At 38.1% G+C, this 21,030-nt stretch overlaps 2 protein-coding genes across 6 annotated transcripts; one reads left to right on the plus strand and one right to left on the minus strand.

Moving 5' to 3' along the window:
- Nucleotides 1–7,994: 7,994 nt before the first annotated feature.
- Nucleotides 7,995–17,770, plus strand: LOC111606981. Of its 5 annotated transcripts, none has more exons than XM_023328623.1 (13): nt 7,995–8,035; nt 12,653–12,686; nt 12,839–13,036; nt 13,799–13,969; nt 14,058–15,533; nt 15,618–15,710; nt 15,793–15,897; nt 16,010–16,119; nt 16,214–16,405; nt 16,509–16,671; nt 16,795–16,960; nt 17,064–17,158; nt 17,247–17,770. In XM_023328623.1, the coding sequence occupies exons 4-13, from the start codon at nt 13,813–13,815 to the stop codon at nt 17,330–17,332; spliced, it is 2,643 nt and encodes an 880-aa protein (XP_023184391.1). In that variant the 5' UTR covers nt 7,995–8,035; nt 12,653–12,686; nt 12,839–13,036; nt 13,799–13,812; the 3' UTR covers nt 17,333–17,770. The 5 variants fall into 5 exon arrangements, with proteins under 5 accessions (XP_023184391.1, XP_023184390.1, XP_023184389.1 ...); XM_023328622.1 differs by having other exon boundaries at nt 7,998–8,035; nt 12,650–12,686; XM_023328621.1 differs by having other exon boundaries at nt 7,999–8,035; nt 12,650–12,686; nt 12,836–13,036.
- Nucleotides 8,562–12,665, minus strand: LOC102219194 (cis-aconitate decarboxylase-like). Its single transcript, XM_005795500.2, has 6 exons — nt 12,582–12,665; nt 12,112–12,166; nt 11,800–11,987; nt 11,541–11,633; nt 10,989–11,194; nt 8,562–10,522 (listed from the first exon to the last, which is right to left on the minus strand). Exons 1-6 carry the CDS (start codon nt 12,597–12,599, stop codon nt 9,598–9,600), a joined length of 1,485 nt encoding a protein of 494 aa, XP_005795557.1. The 5' UTR covers nt 12,600–12,665; the 3' UTR covers nt 8,562–9,597.
- Nucleotides 17,771–21,030: the final 3,260 nt, after the last annotated feature.

The raw sequence follows: 21,030 nt of genomic DNA on the forward strand, positions 1-21,030 counted from the left end.
TGATCCTGTTACTTATTCCACCCACTCAGATGCCAAAAGATAATTTTCTTGTGTAGAAATACTTGGGCTCAGGTTTCTGTCTCACAAAAAGGGAAACCTGTTTCCTGTGATAAGGCAAACCTGTGCAGGTATTGAGACATAAAAACTCCATCTGTGTGTCAGAGCGTTGGCTACAAGGAGACCGGGTGATGTTGCGTCACTGCTGTATTGTCTTGACTGTGTTAAAGAAACATTTGTTGTGTTAAATGCTTCCTGGTTTTGCTGTAATGGGAAATAACACAGATTCACTGCTACTGTTTTATTGATTGTATTGGTGAATTATTAGCTCAGCATTATTCCATTCTGATGAAGGAAAATCCAACTTTAAATGTGTCTCAACCCTCATGCCCAACAGGATGACATTTGATCTGTCTTTGTTTTATGTATAAGAGTTGATATCTAAAGGAGTTGCTCTGTTTTCTAAAGGAGGGATTTATTGTGCCGTTTCACTGTGCCACTATTTCCTTATCAAATATTTTCTTGAGACTAGACTCTCCTTTTTACTTGGTAATTCAAAAGATAAAAGTGTCTTTATCTCATATTCCATTTCCCTTTGTGTCTTTGTGGTGTTATAGTTTCCTCTGCATCTCATACAAACTTTTAACGGTTTATGGAGAAATGTATGAAAATACCATTGCCAATTGTTTAACTGGTTTTTTTGTTGTTTATAATAGTATTAATAGTTAAGATTAAATTTTTATTATTATTATTATTTACAAATTTTGTGAATCTGATCAAGTTATGCAAATTCAAACACATCAACAAACATTTAGGATTCAGAGGATAGTGACATTAGACATTTCACTGTTGCTAAATTTGAATGTTCTGTGATTAACCAAAACTTACAGATCTGTTTATTTTTTATTTTAATTTGATTTTTTTTCAATTTTCTTCTTGTTGCCATCATCCGAAAATGTTACCATCACCAGACTTTTAAAAAAAAAAATCAAATACAAACAATAAATACAGCTAAATCCAACTAAATACAGCATAACAAAAGACTTTCCCACTCAATTGTTGTTGAGCAAGTCTATGTTAAATTAAACATGTTGCTTAAAATGTTCTAATTGCTTTTAGCTTTGACATTTAAAGTTAAAAAACTGAATAAAGTAAAGCTGAGTGAATAAAATGTGATACTTCCTTGATCTAACCTATTGTTTACCCCACTCTGAAACATGTGAATCACATAATGTTGTTCATCAGTTTTCTGGCTTCAGAAACAAAATGAAGACAACTTGATATGCCATTGTTTTGTGGAAACTCCACTGCTGTGGAGATACATAGATACTCATATAGGTTTTCTCAGCATGTTAGGGGGTTAAGGAGAAAATGAGATCATTCATTTCTATGTTATTGTTTAACAAAATAATAGTGGCTTCAGGTTCTGCTATCATCATCATTTCCCCTCCATTGGTGCATTTTTCTGATTTATTCATTTAATGTTTTCCATCTGTTAGACATCAAAGACAAATTACTTAAAGGCTTTGCCTTGTTATCTCCTGGAAGTATTTTATGGAATACATTGTTCCACTTTGCCATTCTTTTCTTTACTTTATGTTCTTTAGATAAAACACTCAACTTGTTTGACACATTAATATTCAGGGTACATTGTAACAAATCCCTTGTAGAACGGACAGTGAACTACTGGCAACAGGAGTGCCAGCCAGTTATTGTAATACTTGCAGTAACCTTATTGCTGCTCTATGTTATCGGCAAAGCTCAAGTTGTTAAGGACTTACCGGTGATTATTGATACGTAAAACTGGATGATGTCAGTTACCAGTTTCTTGATAACTAACACACCCTGTGTGACGGTGGTACATATACGTAAAAGACACATTTCTTTCCTGCCTTTGCCTACCAATAAACAAGTCTGCCGCCATGAGAAGAAAACTGAGTAGGAGCAATATGTCTACCTTATCTCAGATTTGTATCTGAGATCAACATTATTTGATTCCCTACAAGTTTAGCACACTTTTGTCTTTATTGTCACAATAACGTGCTTCAGATAAATTTTTACCCTCAGACAAAGATGACCTACATATGAAACTCATTTCTTTAAATGGTGATTGTTTTCCCTACAAAAGCTTTGCAAAGCGATCTGAGAATGTGTGAAAAAAATGAAACCCCTTTTTAAATGAATAATTGCATGTTATCAACCATTTCTTGTTAAATTTTAGCAGCCTTAAGCAGGCCTGATTAATGCTTTGAATAGAATGGAAACATTATAGAAAAAGAAGATCTAATAAAATGTAGACATTAAGAACCAATGTTAAACAAAAAAGTAAAAATTGTTGACATTTATCAGTCTGGAAAGGGTTGCAAAGCCATTCCTTAAGTCTGGGACTCCAATGGACCCCAATAAGAACCATTGTCAGTAAATGTAGAAAACATGGGACTGCGGTGAACCTTTGCAGGAGTGGTCAATATACCAAACATATTTCAGGAGTGCACCAGTGACTTCTCCATAATATCCCAAAAGAGCCCAGAACCACATCGAAAGCATTGCATTGTGTATTATTCATGAAGGGTTAAAGGTCACCACCTCTTACCCAAAGACACCTGCCCGGGTATTGTTAGACGGAAACGATCTGTGTCACAGCTTCAGGTACATGGTATATCAATGTGCTGAATAGAGACTCAGATGTTTGGAAATCTGATGTTGCAACACTGCTGTATTATGTTGAGTGGGAGAAACATTTGCATTAACTATGTCACAGTAAATAACATAGTTAATGTCATTAACTATGTCTATGTCTGGACTCCCCCTGGGCGAGCCCCCTCCTTTTGTGTCCAAGAATGTGACAAGAGATTTATTTATGTTTTTTTTTTTCTTGTTTGTCTGAAATAAAAGTTCCCTTTAAGGCAAAAAATAACAATTTTTTTGGAATGTTTAATGACCCTCAAAATGTGCATTAAAGAATCTTTAATCAGTGACACAGAAGAAACTGTTAATAATCAAATTCATTCCAAGTCTACAAAAAAGCAAACAAATCTCCACTTTCCCGTTGTTTCCGAAAAAAATGTCTCTAGATTCTGTTGAAGGTAAACATTAAGAAGCTTCTCAGTTACAAAGGCTTTTACTGAGTCAATAAAATACTTCCTTATGATCCAAAAATCCATTGAAGTGAAGCCTTGTGCAGTCAATAGACCACTTAGTCAACACACCAATCCTTAGACCAACAGCATTAGCCCGGCAATTTGTGGATTTATTTGATCAATTAAATCTATTTTTCTTTTTCTACAATTTCTCACCATTAGTCATTTTGTAGCTAGTTTTTTTCAAAGACAAGTAACTGGTTTCCCTGTGGATTCTGGAATTGTTTTATAAGGTCCTTGGTTTTGGTTAATATAACTTGTCTGAACGTAAAATAGGCTGAAAGATCTCAAAAAGCAGCACATTGTGCTCTAAAGTAAAGATATTCAATGGCAAATGAGAAGCAAAGTCTGGAAAGGGTTAGAAACCTACTACAAAGATGTTGGGACTTGCTAAAAGTCATTAGTCACAATTATCCATCTGTCTTGAAACTAACACAGCATTTCAGAAAAAAACCTGCTAATCAAACATGGTGGTGGCAGAATGATGATCTGGGCCTGCTTTTCTGCTTCAGGACCTGCAGGACCTGCAGATTCTGGTCTCTACCAGAAACGCCATCAGTTTGTCAAGCATACTTTGGTAAAGCAGCAGAGCATTTATCAAAAGTACAACAAAAAGTCCACTTTTACAGGATTCTCTTAAACAATAATGAATATTTCAGTGTCCTATTCAAAATCTGGACTTTAATCTGACTCAGATGCTGTGACATTATCGTTTATGCCCGGAAACAATTCAATGTGACCGAGTTACACAATTCAGCAAATGCGATTGGACTGAAATTCTTCCACAGCCTTTTAAAAATATCTAGGCTAGTTGTTGGAGATACTTAAAGGAAGTTGTGGCTCTCAGGTTTCTGGTCCATGCACATTTTCTTCCAGGGCCGGGCTGATAGTTTAATTTGATTTATAAAGAAAAATCATCATTTGCAAACAGATTCTTGTGCTCACTGAGGTGATCGTCTTTGTTTTATATCACAATAAAAGATTTGATTGCAGTTCTTAGATGTTTAAATGTGGCATCAAAAAAAAAAAACAAACTCAGGAAACCTGTAAGAGGGCTATACTTTTTCTTAGTAGTTTTTTTTTAAAGCAGTGACCCTAATCAAGAAAGATTTATGGTTGAGTATGACAGTGTAAATTTTGCTGACTCATTGTGTATTAAAAATGTTGGTGATCCATCAATAGTCGTATTTTTAAAATGTCTTCCTTTTTGTCATTTGACGTCTTAATGAGTAGGTTAAGCTGACTGTAAAGGTGAGTTCATTTCCCTTATTCTTATTTTAAACATTACTCTAATTATTATGTAAGAGTTCTCACCCATGTAGAGTGGATCCTCTTTCTTCTTTGATAATTTTGTTGTTAGTATTGAGTCATGTTTCAATAATAGACCTGACAAAATCAATCTAATCAGGTATTGTAATGTGAAATCTCAACATCTGTGTTGCAACACAGACACTTTTCCCACAGCACTTTATCTCATAGAGAACAGTGCATTGTTCTGACTGTGTGGGAGAGATCTTGTTATACATTACCTGTGTCAAAGTGTAAATGTTTCCCTGTTTACTCTGTAGTGTGAAATGATACTTATTGACCAGCACAGGTTTGTTATCCATGCTGGTCCTTTTACAGCTATTCTGTGCTAATATCATGAATGTGCCATGTATGCTTTATATATTAAAGAACCTATATCTAAAGAGGTGCAAAGATATGCCAAGTGAAACCTCTTAATGATTAACCCACTCAGAAACTCCATCTCCAACAAACAAAAGCAACTTTTTCAGCCTTTGTTGAAAGCTCCATTTACATCTGAGATTTAGCTGCACGGGCGCCCACGCTTTTGGTATATAATTTCACTTTTTTTCAATTCATTTTCCATGTTGCATGTGGGTGAAAAAAACCAAAACAAAACAAAAAACAAAAAAACCCCAACAAGAACCATTCACGTGCGACTATCAGATAACCAATATCTCTCCTTTCCTTTTGTCCCAACAAAAATGACTCCAGGTTCTGTTACATTAGAACACAGCATATTGCTTGTTGGGTTTTCTTTTCATCAAGTATAAATACACCCTCATGTTAAAACACAACAGTTGAGAACATGGGCACCTCCTGACTAGTGTTTCCATGTTATTGTGTGTGTGCTCATTTTCCTCCGTACCTATACCTATCAGTACCCTCTGCCTGTCGTCACGTGATCACTCACACCCAGCCTGATTCTGCCGGAGGTTTCTTCCTGTTAGAAGAAGATGATTTCTTCTTTCAATTGGTAAAATGAATCATTGGGTCATTTTTTAAATTGTTGTAATAAACTAAACTTGATCACTTTGTATGATGATGCGATTGAATAGAGCTAAACAAGGAAATCCTGGAAGAAACCCTGCTAGAGGTTAGAGAGGTATTTCATTTTCCTCAATTAAATGTTATGGAAAAAAAAAAGAAATGAACATAACCTCACTCTTAGCACATTTTGTTGAGCAGAATGGGAACACAGTGGCCATTGTCCTTCTAGACTACGTTTCACTTGTCTTTGTCTGCATTTATGTTATTTTACATATTGTATCACATTTGCAGATACATACTACTGCTGACTTTGATTTCTCCCACAGTTAATTGTTATAGACCCACATTTAAATGTGAAAAACACAGTCAGCTCTTCATTCACATGCATTTAGAGTATTATGATGTTTCTCTTCTTTCCTGTCCCCCTGTAAGTTTTTTGCAGGTATTTCTGGTTCTGGAAACAGGTGTCTCTTATCTGTGGTTGCTTCTGTCATTTTAGAAATTCTCCTCATGAAATTGTTCAAGAGTTATGGACGTGCCCCTTAAGTCTATATTTTTAATGTCACTATTTTGCTCTCTCTTCTCTTCCTCTATTAGCTCAACGCAACAGAAATCTTCCGTTTTTGTTTTGACACAAGTTTACTGTGTAAATATCTTCTATAGAAAAAACTTAACATGAAGTGAATCATAGTTTCAATTGTATAATTTTCAAAGAAGTGTATCATTAGCAACACTTAAGGTTTACCTCAACGATGTAATAAATAATGAATATAAGAAGTAGCTAAATGTTTTGCTCACGTTAGAGTCTTTTTCTTTAATCAGTAACACCCAAAAGTTAATAAGTGCATTTTTCTTTTCTTCTGAAAACCATGGAGAGGCTTACGTATGTTTGTTCAATAGCGGCCTGCTGTAAGGAATTGGGAAGTTCCTTGATTTCTCAGAAACACACTTGAAGCCCTTTTTGGGCATTCAAATTGTACACATGTGAACAAGTCGGTCAATTCTTCCGGCGGCCTGGTGATAAAACCCTGACCTGAGACTTTTTTTAATGATTTACAATAAGCCATTAACCTGCTTGACAGATCAAAGTGGTGCAATTACAAATGTCAGAGGAAAAATCCCCGGTCTTTGACTTCAACAGGGAAGCTTTTTATACCTTTTTCTGTATTTACTCAGGTTAAGGCTGACATTAAAATGTGTTTGAAGATCTGAAACATTTATGTGACAAAAGAGCAGTGAAGAAAGAAAACTGTAAGGAGGACATACTTTTCCCACAGCACTTTATCTCATAGAGAACAGACATCACTGATATATTTTGGGTCAAATAAATCCATTTTTTATATTTTTGGGAAATAGATCATTAATATTTTTAAAGGTTTTAGAGGGCACACAACATCAAAACTTATTTATTCAGTCATGGTCTATTGACTGAAACTTTATTAGTCATTGAGTCATCACTTGTCATTTTTCTTTTGCAGACTAAATTTAGTAGCTGAAAGTCATAGAGGAAAATTATTTTTAGGTAGTACATCTTTCTGGAAAACTACTTCCTTACCCTTAGGTGAAATAATGGAGTTAAATTAATGCAGAAATTGACAAACAAATTAAGCTGATTACTTCCAGTTTAGTCCGACGCTGCTTACTTCCTTGGAACTGGTGTGGGTTTCTGCTCTGGGTCCAGTCAGCTCTTCTCGCTAGAAGAAATATCAATAGCCTCAGCTCAATGCTGTTTACTCAGAAAATGAAAGGGCTGTTAGATGTTTCCATGGGCAATCTCCTCTTTGGGATTAAACTGAAAGAGGGTGAATCAAGACGGTGCTGTTGAATTTTAAGCAAGCCGATCAAAAATGTTGACTTTACTGGACACATATTTTGTTTCTGAATGTTGACTGGAAGGTCATTACTTTCAATCTTATTTCAGACTCAAAAGTCTCACACAGAAGTTAACACTAGGAGTACTAGGTTTTCGATTTGAAGAAAGCATTTTAGGAACTTATCATACAAAGGGAAATTGTTATACTGTCAATAAAATTTTTATTTTTCTGGGTGGGACAATGTTTTAATGTCATATTACCAAAAAGCTATTTCAAAATTCCAGGTCATAGATGAACATCTGTTTAGGCATTGGTATGTTACAGGTGAGAATTTTGGTATCACTTAATTTGACGGGGTGTGCATAAGACTGACATGACGCTGTCATAAAAAAAGGCTGACCCAAGGCATAAGCAAACTAAGCAGCCGCTTATGGCCCCAGGGCCACTAAGGGGCCCCCTCAGTGGAGCTGATTTTTTTTTTTTAGTAATAATTTCTGTCATTATAATATCAAAAACACACAATTTCACTATGAAGTGATTTGTTTTTACAGTAATATATATTTGATAATGTATGTAGAAATCATTATTTTATGGATAAAAAGAAAAAAAAAGTTGCTCTTGGGGGCCCCTGGTGGCCGCGGTAGGTACCGCACCCTTCGCCGGTAACATGAGCTGCTGTGTAATTAGCATCCAAAGGTCCAAAGCTCCGGTCAGAAGTTAAGTAAGCAAAACAATGTCTCAAAAAAGGACTTATCCTTCAGGGAGGAAGAAAAGAAAGAGGAATAATAGAAAAAGGCCAAGATAAAGGTTTGTTTTAATGTGTCTTGGTAATGTAATGTAAAAGATTTGTAAAGCTGCTAATAGATAATTAGCTTGATAGCGACCTGGAACGGTCCAGTTCTACAGCCAAACATTTATGCTACACCATTTGTATTTATGTGAAACTGAGTTTAAACTTTAAATGAGTTGATTCTCGTGGTTGGCTCTGTATAGCTCTGAGGTATTTTGGCTTCAAAACACCGTGTTTGATAACAATAATTAAAACTTCTCAATGTTTGACATTGTCTAGCAAGATGTTTTTACGTCAGGCTACATAGCTGCTACATCGATGAGCTGCTCTATGCTGTAGTTGCAGACATGTTGTTTGCTGCTGAGCTTAATCATTTTGTGGCTAAAACAAACATTATTTTTACATAAACTTATAAGTTTATGTAAAAATAATGATTTTAACATAAGTCTAAGAAACTTCTGTTAAAATCATTTGAAGGCTCAGAATCAGTCCAGCACCAATACACATTCTCAGGGGAGAAAGACTCACCCAGTATAAATTACATTTTCAGCAATTGGAGTTATGCTTAAGATAAATTTATTTAATCAAAGAATGTCAAGAATATGTGTGAATGTATTCCATCTTAAGTTGGGCTGCAACGATTGCAGTTTTCTGGCCGATCTCTGTTTACCGATGTTTAAAAAGCCTGACATGCCGATTTTGACTTTGGCTGAGAGAAAAACAGTTCAGTGTTTTGCCGAGAAATATTTCACTTTGATGAAAACTATGGCATACGGCAAGATCCCACGCCGCTCTTTGGCTTCTCATTACACAGCGTCTAGTGACAAAGTCGATGCACAGCTGTTAAATTCTGCATGGAGAAGCATGAGAGGAAGATGAAGTTCCTCACACTCCTCTTATCGTCTCCATCCATCCATTCGTTGATCTGATCATTTTAATCAGATGATCTGTCTGGGATCAAGAGGCTTAACATTTTTGAAGCAGCCTTCTACTCTTATTATTGATGAGCTGATGAACGAAAGATGTAACAAAAGTGATAGCAGGAAAATGCATGAAAAATATGCATGGAAAAAAGGTGAAGTTCATTTTTTACTGGAAAATTACACACGCAAACAGCAATTTAGGAATTCAGCATGTTTATTAGAATGAATACCCAGATAAATGTGCTACATTCGCCAAGTACAATATGTGAGGCATTGCCTTAAACAAATATTTCAATAAACAACTGATTCAGCCATACAACATATATAAATATTAAATAGCACTATATAACACTAACTAAACACACCCTCTTCAGACCCATGTTGTTGTTGTCTGATGTTTTAATTACATTCTTTTTTCATTCACATTATAGATTTTCTTTTTAGACTAAATATTTTCTCTGTGTAGATTCAAGAAACTCAACCTTACACACCAGCAAGCATTTTAATGTTCTTCTTCTTTGGTAAATTAAACTCTTTGTGATAATAAAATATTTTTAGTATAAATATAAAGTTCAGCATATTTTTTGTTGCATTTTGAGGTTACTTTGCACTAAATAGTCAGACTCTGTTATTTTGTAGTGTAGATTTGCAAATCTTCATTGCAGCTGTGAGAGTAAGTCCTGGCATTCGTCAAGTCTGTCCAGCTCGTCCACCGCCTCAATCAGCCGCTCAACCTTCGCTGATGGAAGCACTACCTCTGCGTTGTTCCTGAACTTCTTCCTCAGGCTCTCGTTGGTCAGCGGGTTGCGCCAGTGACCGTAGAAGGTATCACAGCGTCCCTTCAGAAGGTCTCCTCCCACAAGTGTCACCTGGACCTCCCCGTACATCAGGTTGAAGTTTGCGGGGTTGTCGTGGGGATGCTCCAGCCGAACGCGACTCAACAGAGCGTGAAGCTCGGGTCGTCTAATGGCGCCGGGGGTGAAGGACTGGACAGTCACCTCACCGTCCAGGAGAGCGCTGCAGGCGTTAAACTGGAAGGAGTGGCGAGCCTCATGCTCTGACTCAGGAAAAGGCCTGTTGATGTATTTAGAGAGGGGGACTCTGAGCAAGATGTCCTGGACTTGATCTGGAGAGATCTTTCCAGGACCAACGCCCACTAGAAGCTTATGGACAGAAGCTGCAGCATCTGCCACCCAGTGCATCCCCAGATGGGCGGGGAAGCGCTTGAAGCCCATGTCCTGCTCCTCTAACAGGAATGCATGGCCATCATGGGGTGAATCTAACGGCTGTGGCTTGTAATCTTCATAAAAAGCACTGAAGCCTGCCACTCCTGCAACAGCATCCAACACCAGAGGACTGGCCTCTAGGCCTCTGGATGCCAGAAGGGCAGCTTCAAGCCCAAGGCGTGAGGCGTTGCCAATGTGGAGGGGTTTAGACTGAGTGGCAGCGTTAGCCATGGGAGCTCCAGCCAAGGAAGCAGCTATCGCCAAGGCATGACTGCACTGAGAGGAATCCAGAGACAGGAGGCGAGCACAGGCTGCTGCACTTCCCATGGGACCGACGACAGTGGGAGGATGAAACCTGGCAAAGGACACACAGAGACCTTTTTGTAAATAAACATTCTTGTGACTAAATGAATATTTTTAGATTACATGTGTTAAAAACATATTAACAGAACAATCACACCTCTAGCAAATGGACAAGGTGTTTTGTTTATTTGACTTTTTGGTATTTTATGAAGAAAACAAGTATAGGGAGTGAAGTCGTATGAGTGTGCAAATCACAGTATTTTTCCTACACTTGGCTTACTGTGCAAATGCTTCAGAGCCCACGTTGTTCCTGAGATTAAGATCATTACGTTTCGTTCTGAGCATAACGGCAACTGCATATAGCACCTCAGTGACCAATAGTACTCTTCTTGTACTGAGATCAGCACAGGGAGTCTATAAACTCATATGGATAAAAGTAGAATAAGCTACATACAAGGAGGTCTGTGCTGAGTAAGTTTTATCTTGATGTAACTTGACTGCACGTCTGAGGAACTGACCTTTTAGGAATATTGCGGGCCTCATTGGAGAACCTCATCAGGCGGCCCTGGATCTCAATGCCCACGTTAAACGCGAGTAAGAAGTCCAGACCGCTGGGTTTCCTGCTGGCTGGCATCATGTCACTAAGCGCTAACACAGCAGGAAGGACGGCCCCTGATGGGTGCGTTGCTGGATGCCAGGTGTCGTCAAAGTCCATGGAATGAGTCTGGAAGCAAAAAGACTATTCATTAGATGCTGAATAAGTATATCTGAAAGCAGTTTATAGCTCAGTTGACTCAGATCACCTGTTTACAGTCTTAATAAAGTGCATCTTTGTCTGGTGTGTTTAAGACGAAAAGGAAAATTACTTAAAGTACTTCCTGAAGAAACAAGCTTGATGTTCAGGTAGCTTCTCTGGTAGCAAATACACTCATGGAAATATTTAGGGGCAGGTGGCTTGTTTTGATTTTTGTAAACCAACTGTGTTGTTTGAGGAGCCAGACTGCAGTAACAGCTGAGTTAAAGCAGTTCCTGTACCAGAGACTAAACTTGGTCCAGTTCCTCATACTCACTGCCACTCCGTTGACGAAAGCAGCCAGGGTTGGGGAAAGCCGGACGTTGCTGCGGCCGTACACAGAGCTGATGAAATCAGGTGCATACATGTGCTGAAATGAAAAGACTTTAGTAAATGATCTATTCTTGACCAAAATATTTTTAATAACCAGAGATCTTTGACTCCTTTGGTCATTTGTCCCCACACTGAATCTCCCCTGACTCAGCATTTCTACAGGGTCACTGATTTGCACATTGTTAGTAGAGACTTTGATTTACCTGGCAGTGCTGCAGGGCCAGATCAAAGACATCTGTTGTGCTTCCAATGAGGCCGACCCCAATGCTGTCCAGCACCATCCTTTTACTGCGCTGGAGGACAACAGGGGACAAATGCTGGGGCTTGATTTCACTGATGAACTGTCCAAAACTGGCTGTGACTGTGTCCTCCGGAGCTGGATGCTTCAGGACTGCAGCGAAGAGGAGGAAAAACAAATGTTAGTTTGTGAGAGCTCATAAATGTGGTGGAACACCCGTCAGCTTATTTTAAATTTTTTTGCAACAGAAAATTAGAGAACAAGCAGAAATTTTTACTCTTCACTGCAGATTGATGCACTCCTCTGGCAGCCTGAATTGGCCGGACGGTTTTCTGCAAGTGAAAGACAAAACATTTGCTTAGTTACACCTCAGACACCTTAAGAACAGTCTATTTTTGTCTTTTTTTATTTCTAACATTTAAAGTCTTAAAGAAACCGAGACCACTGCTGTTTTTTTTCTTTGACTGTATGTGTCTCAGAGTGGACTTCACTCAGGTTGTAACTGTAATGAACAACAATCAGGACCTGTTCCTTCTCAAAGAGCTGCTGTCTCAGAGCTGTAACAAGTGTGGCTTAACAAGAACTCCTTAAAATATCGACTTTACCATTAACTCTCACTAAAAAGACTTAAAATAATATCATGGCTAAACATGAAAAAATGTAGTCATTTAGTAGATTCATGATCTCAACTAGAAGGTAAAGTTTAATCCTTCTACTTCACAAATGTAGAAACAGCTTAATTCTTACCTGTAGCACTGAGAACATGGCTTCAACTTGCTTCTGTCACAGAGATTTTCCTTTCTTTTTTCTTCCAGCAGCTTTCTTCCAAAGGATGCTGATGCTTCTCTAGTGGTAGGTAAACCTGCCTGCCTTATATAGTCCAGGACACACAATGACCACAAAAAAAATGGACAGCAGGGCAGGGCAGGTGTATCTGTGACAAGCATCCGTCGAATCAAAATGCAGAGTTTCCATGGTAGTCATTGTCCCCTTTGTCTCAGAAGGCATGATCAACTGGGAGGAGGAAGCAAGAGTCAAAACTTTGTGCAAGGTGCAAACAGTGATGTCACCCTTCTCAGCCTGAAGACTGCGTGGTTGAGTGGGGGAATTTTCATGAACTCCTCCTACAGACTTCTGAGTCTTATTTAAAACAAACTCAGCTGCACAAATCAACACCTCATCTGGCTGAGACACATCACCAGGTAAGACTTCACTTACTTGTTTTGATACTAACAAGAGCTAAACCTTTTGTCAGAGCATGTACCCTGAAGAAAACTATTAATACCACTGGCAGATTTAAATTTTAAATTATTTTTATTCAACCAAGAACTTTGTTTTTGTTAGGAAATCTCCTTTCAAAATATAATAAAGCAACACATAAGAGAATAATTTTAAAAAAGTGTAGGTTTTTATTTAGATTATAATTATTTATCTTTCTTCAAGTCTTTCTTTCTTCAGGACTTTGGTTGGATTATTCCAAAGGGCTATACTACTTAAAGAGAAAACTTGTTGGCAAAATGAAAGAAAAATACTTTAAGCCTACTTTTGCCAGGGAAAGGAATATTTTGTTTTTCACAGCAGTTTTTAACTTGCTACAAGAAGAAAATGAAAGCATTCACAGTTGTAGGGGTAAATATGTTTGAAAGTAATGTTTTACTTTGGAGTAAATAGTTTCTTTCATTTATCACTCTTCGACAATGGCTCTGCTCACTCAGAACTGGGCAGGACAAGCAGGTCTCAGATCTGTGTGATCATACAGATAAGACAGGAAAGGCTCCAGGACAATAGACTGTTTTATTTAGAGAGGATTCCTAGAGGACATAACAGAATGTGTAAAACGGTTCTGTGCTCTAAATAGTGAAACATTTTGATTTCATTTGATGTTTTTTGTGCTCTGGAAGACAGTGGTTTTATGATATTTATTGTCTGGTATGTGTTGTTTTTTATGTTTTATTTGACTGTAGATAAAGGACAAAAAATGGCTGCATCTGATGGGTTTCCTGCCAGTTTCTATGGGGAACCAGGAGTTTTAGGCATGTTGTCAAATGGGATCAGTGCATTCCTTGTACTTCTACAGAACTTCAACACAGCTCACAATGGCAACGCTCCAGTTGGAGTAGAGAACATTCTCGCAGGTAAAACTGGATGTAAATAACTAAAATATTTCCAAAACAAAAATGTTCTTTAAGAGAGCTTATCCCCAATTTGCAACTTTTCTTCCAGGTGTACATCTCATCCTGATTGGCGGTGTATGCCAGCTGGTGGCTGGGCTGCTCTCCTTCCGTAAATACGACCATCTGAGCGGCACCGCCTTCATTGGCTACTCTGCTCTTTGGGCTAGTTATGGTGCAACTAGAATCTACTATGGTGCCCTGCCTGAAAATCCAAATATGACATTAATAATAGATCCGATGATGAGCAACGTGTCTCTTAATAACTCCACGCAGTGCTATTTATGTTTGTCCATGAAGGAGTCAGCAATCGCTGGTCTGGTCCCCTACATCATCCTGTCTTTTCTTCTTGCATTTTGCTCTGCCACGGTCAACTACATCATGCCTTTTGTCTTTGGAGCCATCACAGCCACCTTGATCTTTGAAGCAGTAGCTTTAGCTGCATATTCCTGGGCTCTGATTGTCTCTGGGGTTCTGGAGTTGCTCATTTTGATCTTTGCTATCTATGGTTCAGCGGCTCTTCTCATCAAAGGCCTGACTCAACGTCTAGCCCTGAAAGGTTTTGGTACCCCACTCTTTAATGTTCTCTTACTAGGGACCCCCAACTCAGGAAAAGCTCAGAATGGAGGCCAGGAGAAGAAGAAGAACACAAAATATGCAGAGCCAATGGCTTTGGGTTTCTTCTGCGACTCCATTGCTCCATTCATCTTTGCTTTCTACAGCTTTGGGTACATGAAATCATTCGGTCTAGGTGTTGCCTGGGTATCAATCATCTCAGTTGCTCAGTTGTTCTCCAGCTACTACGCCCACCTGCGTCAAGATTGCTACCACACCACAAAGTTTGGGTTACACGCCACATATTGGCTGATCAAAGCTTGGGAGGAGTTTGTTGTGTCTGTTTTAATAGTGGAGGACAGTAAAGTTGTCTCTGGAAGGGATGCAATGGTAGGAGACTGGTTCTTTGTGGTGGCAGCCTTGGTGCTCTGTGTAGGGAGCCTGAACATGGACGTCCTGGAATTGATCCATAACTTGTTCTTTGTCCTGGTCACAATCTCCACAGTCTCTCAGATCCCCCTGCAGGGTTACTACATCTTCTTTGGAGTAGCTTGTTCTCTCTTCACTGCAGTCTCAATCTATGGCACCTTCACCCGTCTCATCAACACTATTGCAGAAAAGTCTCTCATACCTGTAGGACCACAACCAGTCTCTTCTGAGCAGCTGATTAGGGCTTTGAGATGTAGAAGGTCTAAACACGGAGATCAGGATGTGCTTCCCCCAGGCGATCAGACCTCAGATGCTCTGTTCTATCTTTCAAATGGGGTTGCAGCTTTGTCAGCTCTTCATTCAAGAAGGATGAGTATGAACCCTTCTCTCCTGCACCTGACCATCCCCTGGGTCCTGATCTCTGGAGCTATCTTCCAGGCCTACGTCAGCAGGTTGCAAGTCACAGGAGGCGGCCGCTTCGGGTCAGTCATCTCTTCCATCTATGTTGTTGTCTGGGCAACATGGACATGGTTTAGATTTGCAGGTATGTTAATGCTAATAGATGAACATAATGACAATATCTGTTGCAATTTAGATGGGAGTCTAATCTTGAATCTCTTTTATTCAGGTAACCAGCTTCAGCTCTCAACCGAGGCAGATTATGGTTTTACTGCAGGAGCCATTGCCTTCCTTGTCATCAACGCTTTCCTTATGCTGATTGGTAAGTTTTATCTATGCGTTTTCTGTGGTCAATATTTCTGTCTGTTTTGATTATCATGGTAATCTTCTGTTAACTGGTCCAGCTGCCTATAGAAACCTGGTTCTTCTGTTCCTGACAACACTGATGGAGGTGGTTCTTGTTTGCTTCCTTCTCTCCACCCTGAACAAGCTGCCATATGAACTTGAAAGTAAGTTATCATGAGCCACATATGATAACAAGCATTAGTTACTTAAATCTAGATGAATCTTTTCACCTTTTCACCTCAATTTATGAACCTTTGACATTATTTTTACCCACAGTTGCTATGCTTGCATTGGTGTCTCTCTTTTGCATATATGGCACTTTGGCGTCACTGATAAACTTCATGTTCTCACAAAGAGTGTTGCCAATGGGCCCTCCTCTCTTTAAGGTAATTACCCTAATGACAACATGTTTCATTCACTAAGAATTTTCAGCTGCACATGAATTATTTTTAACATTTCCTGTATCATCTGTGACTTCAGGAAAAAATGAAGTCAGAAATATCTGAGGAGCTTCCCTGTCCGGTGGCAAGCTCTCGCCTCACAAGTGGCCTCTTAAAAATTGCTCAGCTCCTGGAAGAGGGAGGTGTGTGTGGTATTCCCACAGACACTGTGTACGCTCTGGCGGCTTCCTGCAAGAATCCCCAGGCTATAGAGAAAATCTACAACATTAAGGTAAGACACGAATATCTTTCAAGCGCAATGTGGCATTTAATTTCCACTGTGTTTAATTTATGAAAAATCCATCAACATAATGTTGAATATGGCTCTCTTCCAGGACCGGCCAGCAGAGAAGCCTATATGCATTTGCATTTCTAGTGTAGAGCAGCTGGTGGCAGCCAAGCCTCCCTTCAGCCCTCTGCTGTGGGAGTTCATGAGGAACGTTTATCCAGGAGGCATCAGCTGCATTGTCAGCAAAGGAGACTGGCTACTCAAGCTAGGTAGACATTGTGAAGTTGTTTTGTTATTGCTTGTGGACTGATATTTGCCTGGTTTTAATGACAGTTTGATCTCAGATAAATAAAATAAAATCCTCACCTCAAATGTTAACTTCTCTTCTGCAGGAGTTGGAGCAGCTTACGACCGCGTTGGCACCAGGGACAGCATCATGATCCGTGTTCCTGACCACACGGTGACGTGCCACTTGTGTGACATGACTGGACCCCTCGCTATTACATCTGCCAATCCCAGTGGAGAACCAGACAGCACCCACCACAGTATGGTCATCAAGTAAGATACTTTAATAAATGCTGGTCACACACCGTGGTACTAAAACCATTGCTTTCTAAACATGTGCAATATTTTTATTTTTTCTACTTTCTTTGAATCGCAGTCGACTGGGGCACAAGATACAAGGGGTCCTCTGTGACGGGGACTCCAATGAAGTTGTTGCTTCAACTGTGGTCAACTGTCTGAGGATTGATGAAGGTGAGTGTAAACAATCAACGTCTCTCCCACTCTCATGTTAGTTTTACCCAGCACACTCCAACGGATGTTGCTCTCACTTTTCATTTAGGTTTCATCACCATTGTAAGAGAAGGCTGTGTCCCTGCGGTTAAAGTTCATCAGATCTTCGAGAGGCTGAAAAACACCATGTTGTGAGCGTCTCCTTCCAGAGGACTTCTTCGTAGCTGCATGCGTCGGTCAGCACCAGAGCAAATATTTAATACCACAGCTTTGTTTATATAAGATATACTGTAACTGTAGCTGCCATTGCAGGCGTTGAAACTCAAGTGACTCTTGAGCCTAGAAATGTGATGTTCATTTTGACTTGAAGAATTTCCCGTAAGATATCCTAACTTATTAAAAATAATGTTTCTCTGTCATGTTATTCTGAAACTGCATTTTTTATTCTTATTATTGTTTGCAATAATATTAAAATATATTTAAAAATATTTTGTAAATATTTATTCATGTAATTAAAATATTCCATCTGCGCACATGGTGGCTTTTTGGGCTGTGAAGAACAAATGTATGTAATAAGATCCATTGTGCATTGTTGCATTACATTACTCTGTTCAAATAAAGTATTTAACTGCTGCAGTAACATAGTTGTGTCATGATTGATCTTGAATATTTGAGGATGAGGATATTTTGGACATATGTCAAAAATAAAGAAAGAAAAATGGTGGAAATGTTGCGGAACACATAAAATGAAATCATAAAGCCATTTCTTTCTTCAGTCATTCCACTCTTATATGAGTGACAAGAGTGTTCTTGGCTTGTACATATTGCTACATGCATTTACTCTCATTTCAGTCTCTGGTAAACATTTGCCCTACTTACAAAGAACACCGCTTTGGTTGTTTGAAATTATTTCCAGTGATAAAAAACAGAGACATATTGTAGAAACTAAAGGAGTGAACCACTGTCACTATTATTAAGGTCAAACTATTTCTAAACTACCATTTGCAAAGCATGAGCGGCATGTCACTGCAGCATGGCATTTCGGTTATCAGGGCAGATGTCATGACTACTTAATCAAGTAATATCAACCTGTCACATTCCCAGAGTTAGTCTGTGTGAAGCACAACAGTAAAATAGGGGAGACAATATATATAATTATATCCACACCAGGAGTTTGAATGTTTGCATTTATCATCTTTGGTAATGAACCAAAAACGTGAACATCAGTTTCATTGGTGACTTCGAACTGCTCCTGAATACGAGCGTGAGTTGTTAATTTTGTGACTGACTGGCATCCAGGATGTACAAGCAGATATTGGAAATATTCTAATGAGCAAAATATTTTGAATGGTGAACATTATCACCAGTATGTTTGTAACATTTTCTTTACACTTCAAGTTTTAAGCAACCCGTTAAACTGAATAATATCAGATTAAAAAAAATTAATCAGTTTTAATTATTTCTTTATTAAGTGAACTTTTGTTTTCAAGATTTAGATACAGTTTTTTTGAAAAATGTTGTTTGTACATATTTCTTCATGTGTTATAATAATAGTGTTACAATCAGACACTTCCAAACGACACACAAACAGGATTGTGTAACAAAAAGAGGAAAATAGTAGGCGGAATATATCTCGCAGGTCGGCCTTCATGGATATGCAAAACATATGCTGCTGATCAGAAAGCGCAAAATAATAGGGGGAAGATATACAAAGTTTATGACTTAACTTTGAAAATATAAGGTAAGGACTTACCTTTGCAATCTGGTACTGCTAACAGAACCAGATTGCCGTAGGTGCTGTTTTTGCGTCTATATTTAGTTCATATGAAAAGTAGTTGTAAACTGGCAATCAAAAATGTCTGCAGTGACTTTGGTGAGCAGGAGGCATAGGTACAATGACAGAAGACATTGCTCGTCAAATATTTGGAACATTTCAAAATATAAAATCAAAATAATAAAAATCTGATTAGAACTATCCTCCAGAAATGCAGATTTTGAGCTGTAGGATAACCGAAAAATTCCAGAGCACCAGCACATTTCTATATCTTGATGCTCTGCAGAAGCATGTCTGTTTTGCCCAGAAAAGGTGACAGAAATATTACATTGATCTGCTGCATGTTCCACAAATGGAATGGATCAGTGTTGTCAGACTGCTGAAAGTATTTATGCAATTAAACCAAAACAACCACGGGTTTATTTGGATTAATCCTGAAATATTCTTACTGTTATGACATACAACGTTGCATATTTAAATTACATGGCAAATGTAAAGTCATCATTTAAATAGGGTAGTCCGCATCACTGCTGCACATGTCATCACTTGCGTGGCAAATCTTTGTAGTTCACATGCAACACTCCCACTCACTCCTCATGCATTTTTTCCCCCTCACACATCTTCCTGCTCCTTATTTGGAATAATTGCGGAGCAGGTCCTTTGTGTATTAAATTGTCACTATCCAGTGACACATATCAAATGTCACTTTTCTCAATGAATGACCCAAACCTCCAGTGTGGGTGGCTCGTCACATCTTTTTTTGTTCCTTGAATAGTGTTTTCCTCATCCTAAAAAAAGCAAGGTCTAAAAAAAAAAACAAAAAAAAAAGACAAAACAAACATACATTAAAAAAGATATGTGAATCATTAGATCACATCCCAAAAGATGTCTCATACATTAGAAGGTGTCATGTAGGTGTCATGTAATATATTCATGATGTCTGAAATTAGCTGTGAGGACTGATGAGAACACATGATCACTGCTTTGATTTTAGCTTCAAAGTCTTGAAATCATACAAATTTTATATTTGATCAAAAAATCATTATTAGATCAAAATTTCATTATTTTAACAGTCTGTTTCTTTTAAGATCAATCGCATTATTATTTGGATCACCACTGCATGCGTTTGTCAAATGCTTAAGATTTCGTAAGCATGTTTTAAAGCATTGAAATTATTCAACAATTATTCAACAGGTATGACATAGCAAAAAATAAAAAAAAAAACCCAGATATGTCTCTGTTGAATACTTGCAGAAGTATTAACTTTTTTACATTTACAACCACAAACTTCGATATGTATTATGAAAGATACCAACAAGTAGTGCATAAGTGTGAAGTGGAAGAAAAAGAATACATGGTGGTATATTTTCTGTAACACGTTACAATTTGAAAAGTCTGTAGTGTATTTGTAATCAATCCTTTTCACTCTGATACCCCTAAGTAAATTACATACGTACATCTCTATTAAGTCCACCTGTGTGTGATTTCATCTCAGTGTAAATCCACTTTTTCTATTTAGGCCTCATACATTGCACATGTATTAATAAAGTACATAGTTCTTATTGATGCCAGAATAAATTGACTGGGCTTAAAGATGATGGAATTAGCTTTCGGTAACAGGTTTTGTATACAAAAGCTGTTACTTGTTATCATTTCTTGTTACCAAACAAGAAATAAGACTTCTTTTTATACTATAGTATAAAAAGAAGTCTTATTTCTATCTTTTTCCTAAGGCACCTTTTACTCCCAAATAAACAAATAAGTCCCTTTAAATCACAGCAGTTTTTTTCCTTTAAATATTGCATTAAGATCTCAAGTATCAGACACACTAGTTCCTTCTCGTTCATCTTTAGCTTTGTTAACAAGTACTGGGTTGTCTCTCATTTGAGGAGGTTAGATGACGCCACATAAATATTCTTTGTTTCCTTGAGCGTTTGATTTGTATGTTCAAAAGATCAATAGTTAAACAGAAGATAAAAGAAAGATAGTAGAGTTAGAGAATAAACGTGATTGTCTGATTGGTTAATGAAAGATGGTCTCACACATACCTCATGGAAGACTGTGATGTTATAAGGTCAAATTTTCACATGTGAACACGTTTTTCATATTAATTTATTTG

This window comes from Xiphophorus maculatus, chromosome 23, assembly GCF_002775205.1.
Source record: "Xiphophorus maculatus strain JP 163 A chromosome 23, X_maculatus-5.0-male, whole genome shotgun sequence".
Classification (NCBI taxonomy): Eukaryota; Metazoa; Chordata; class Actinopteri; order Cyprinodontiformes; family Poeciliidae; genus Xiphophorus; species Xiphophorus maculatus.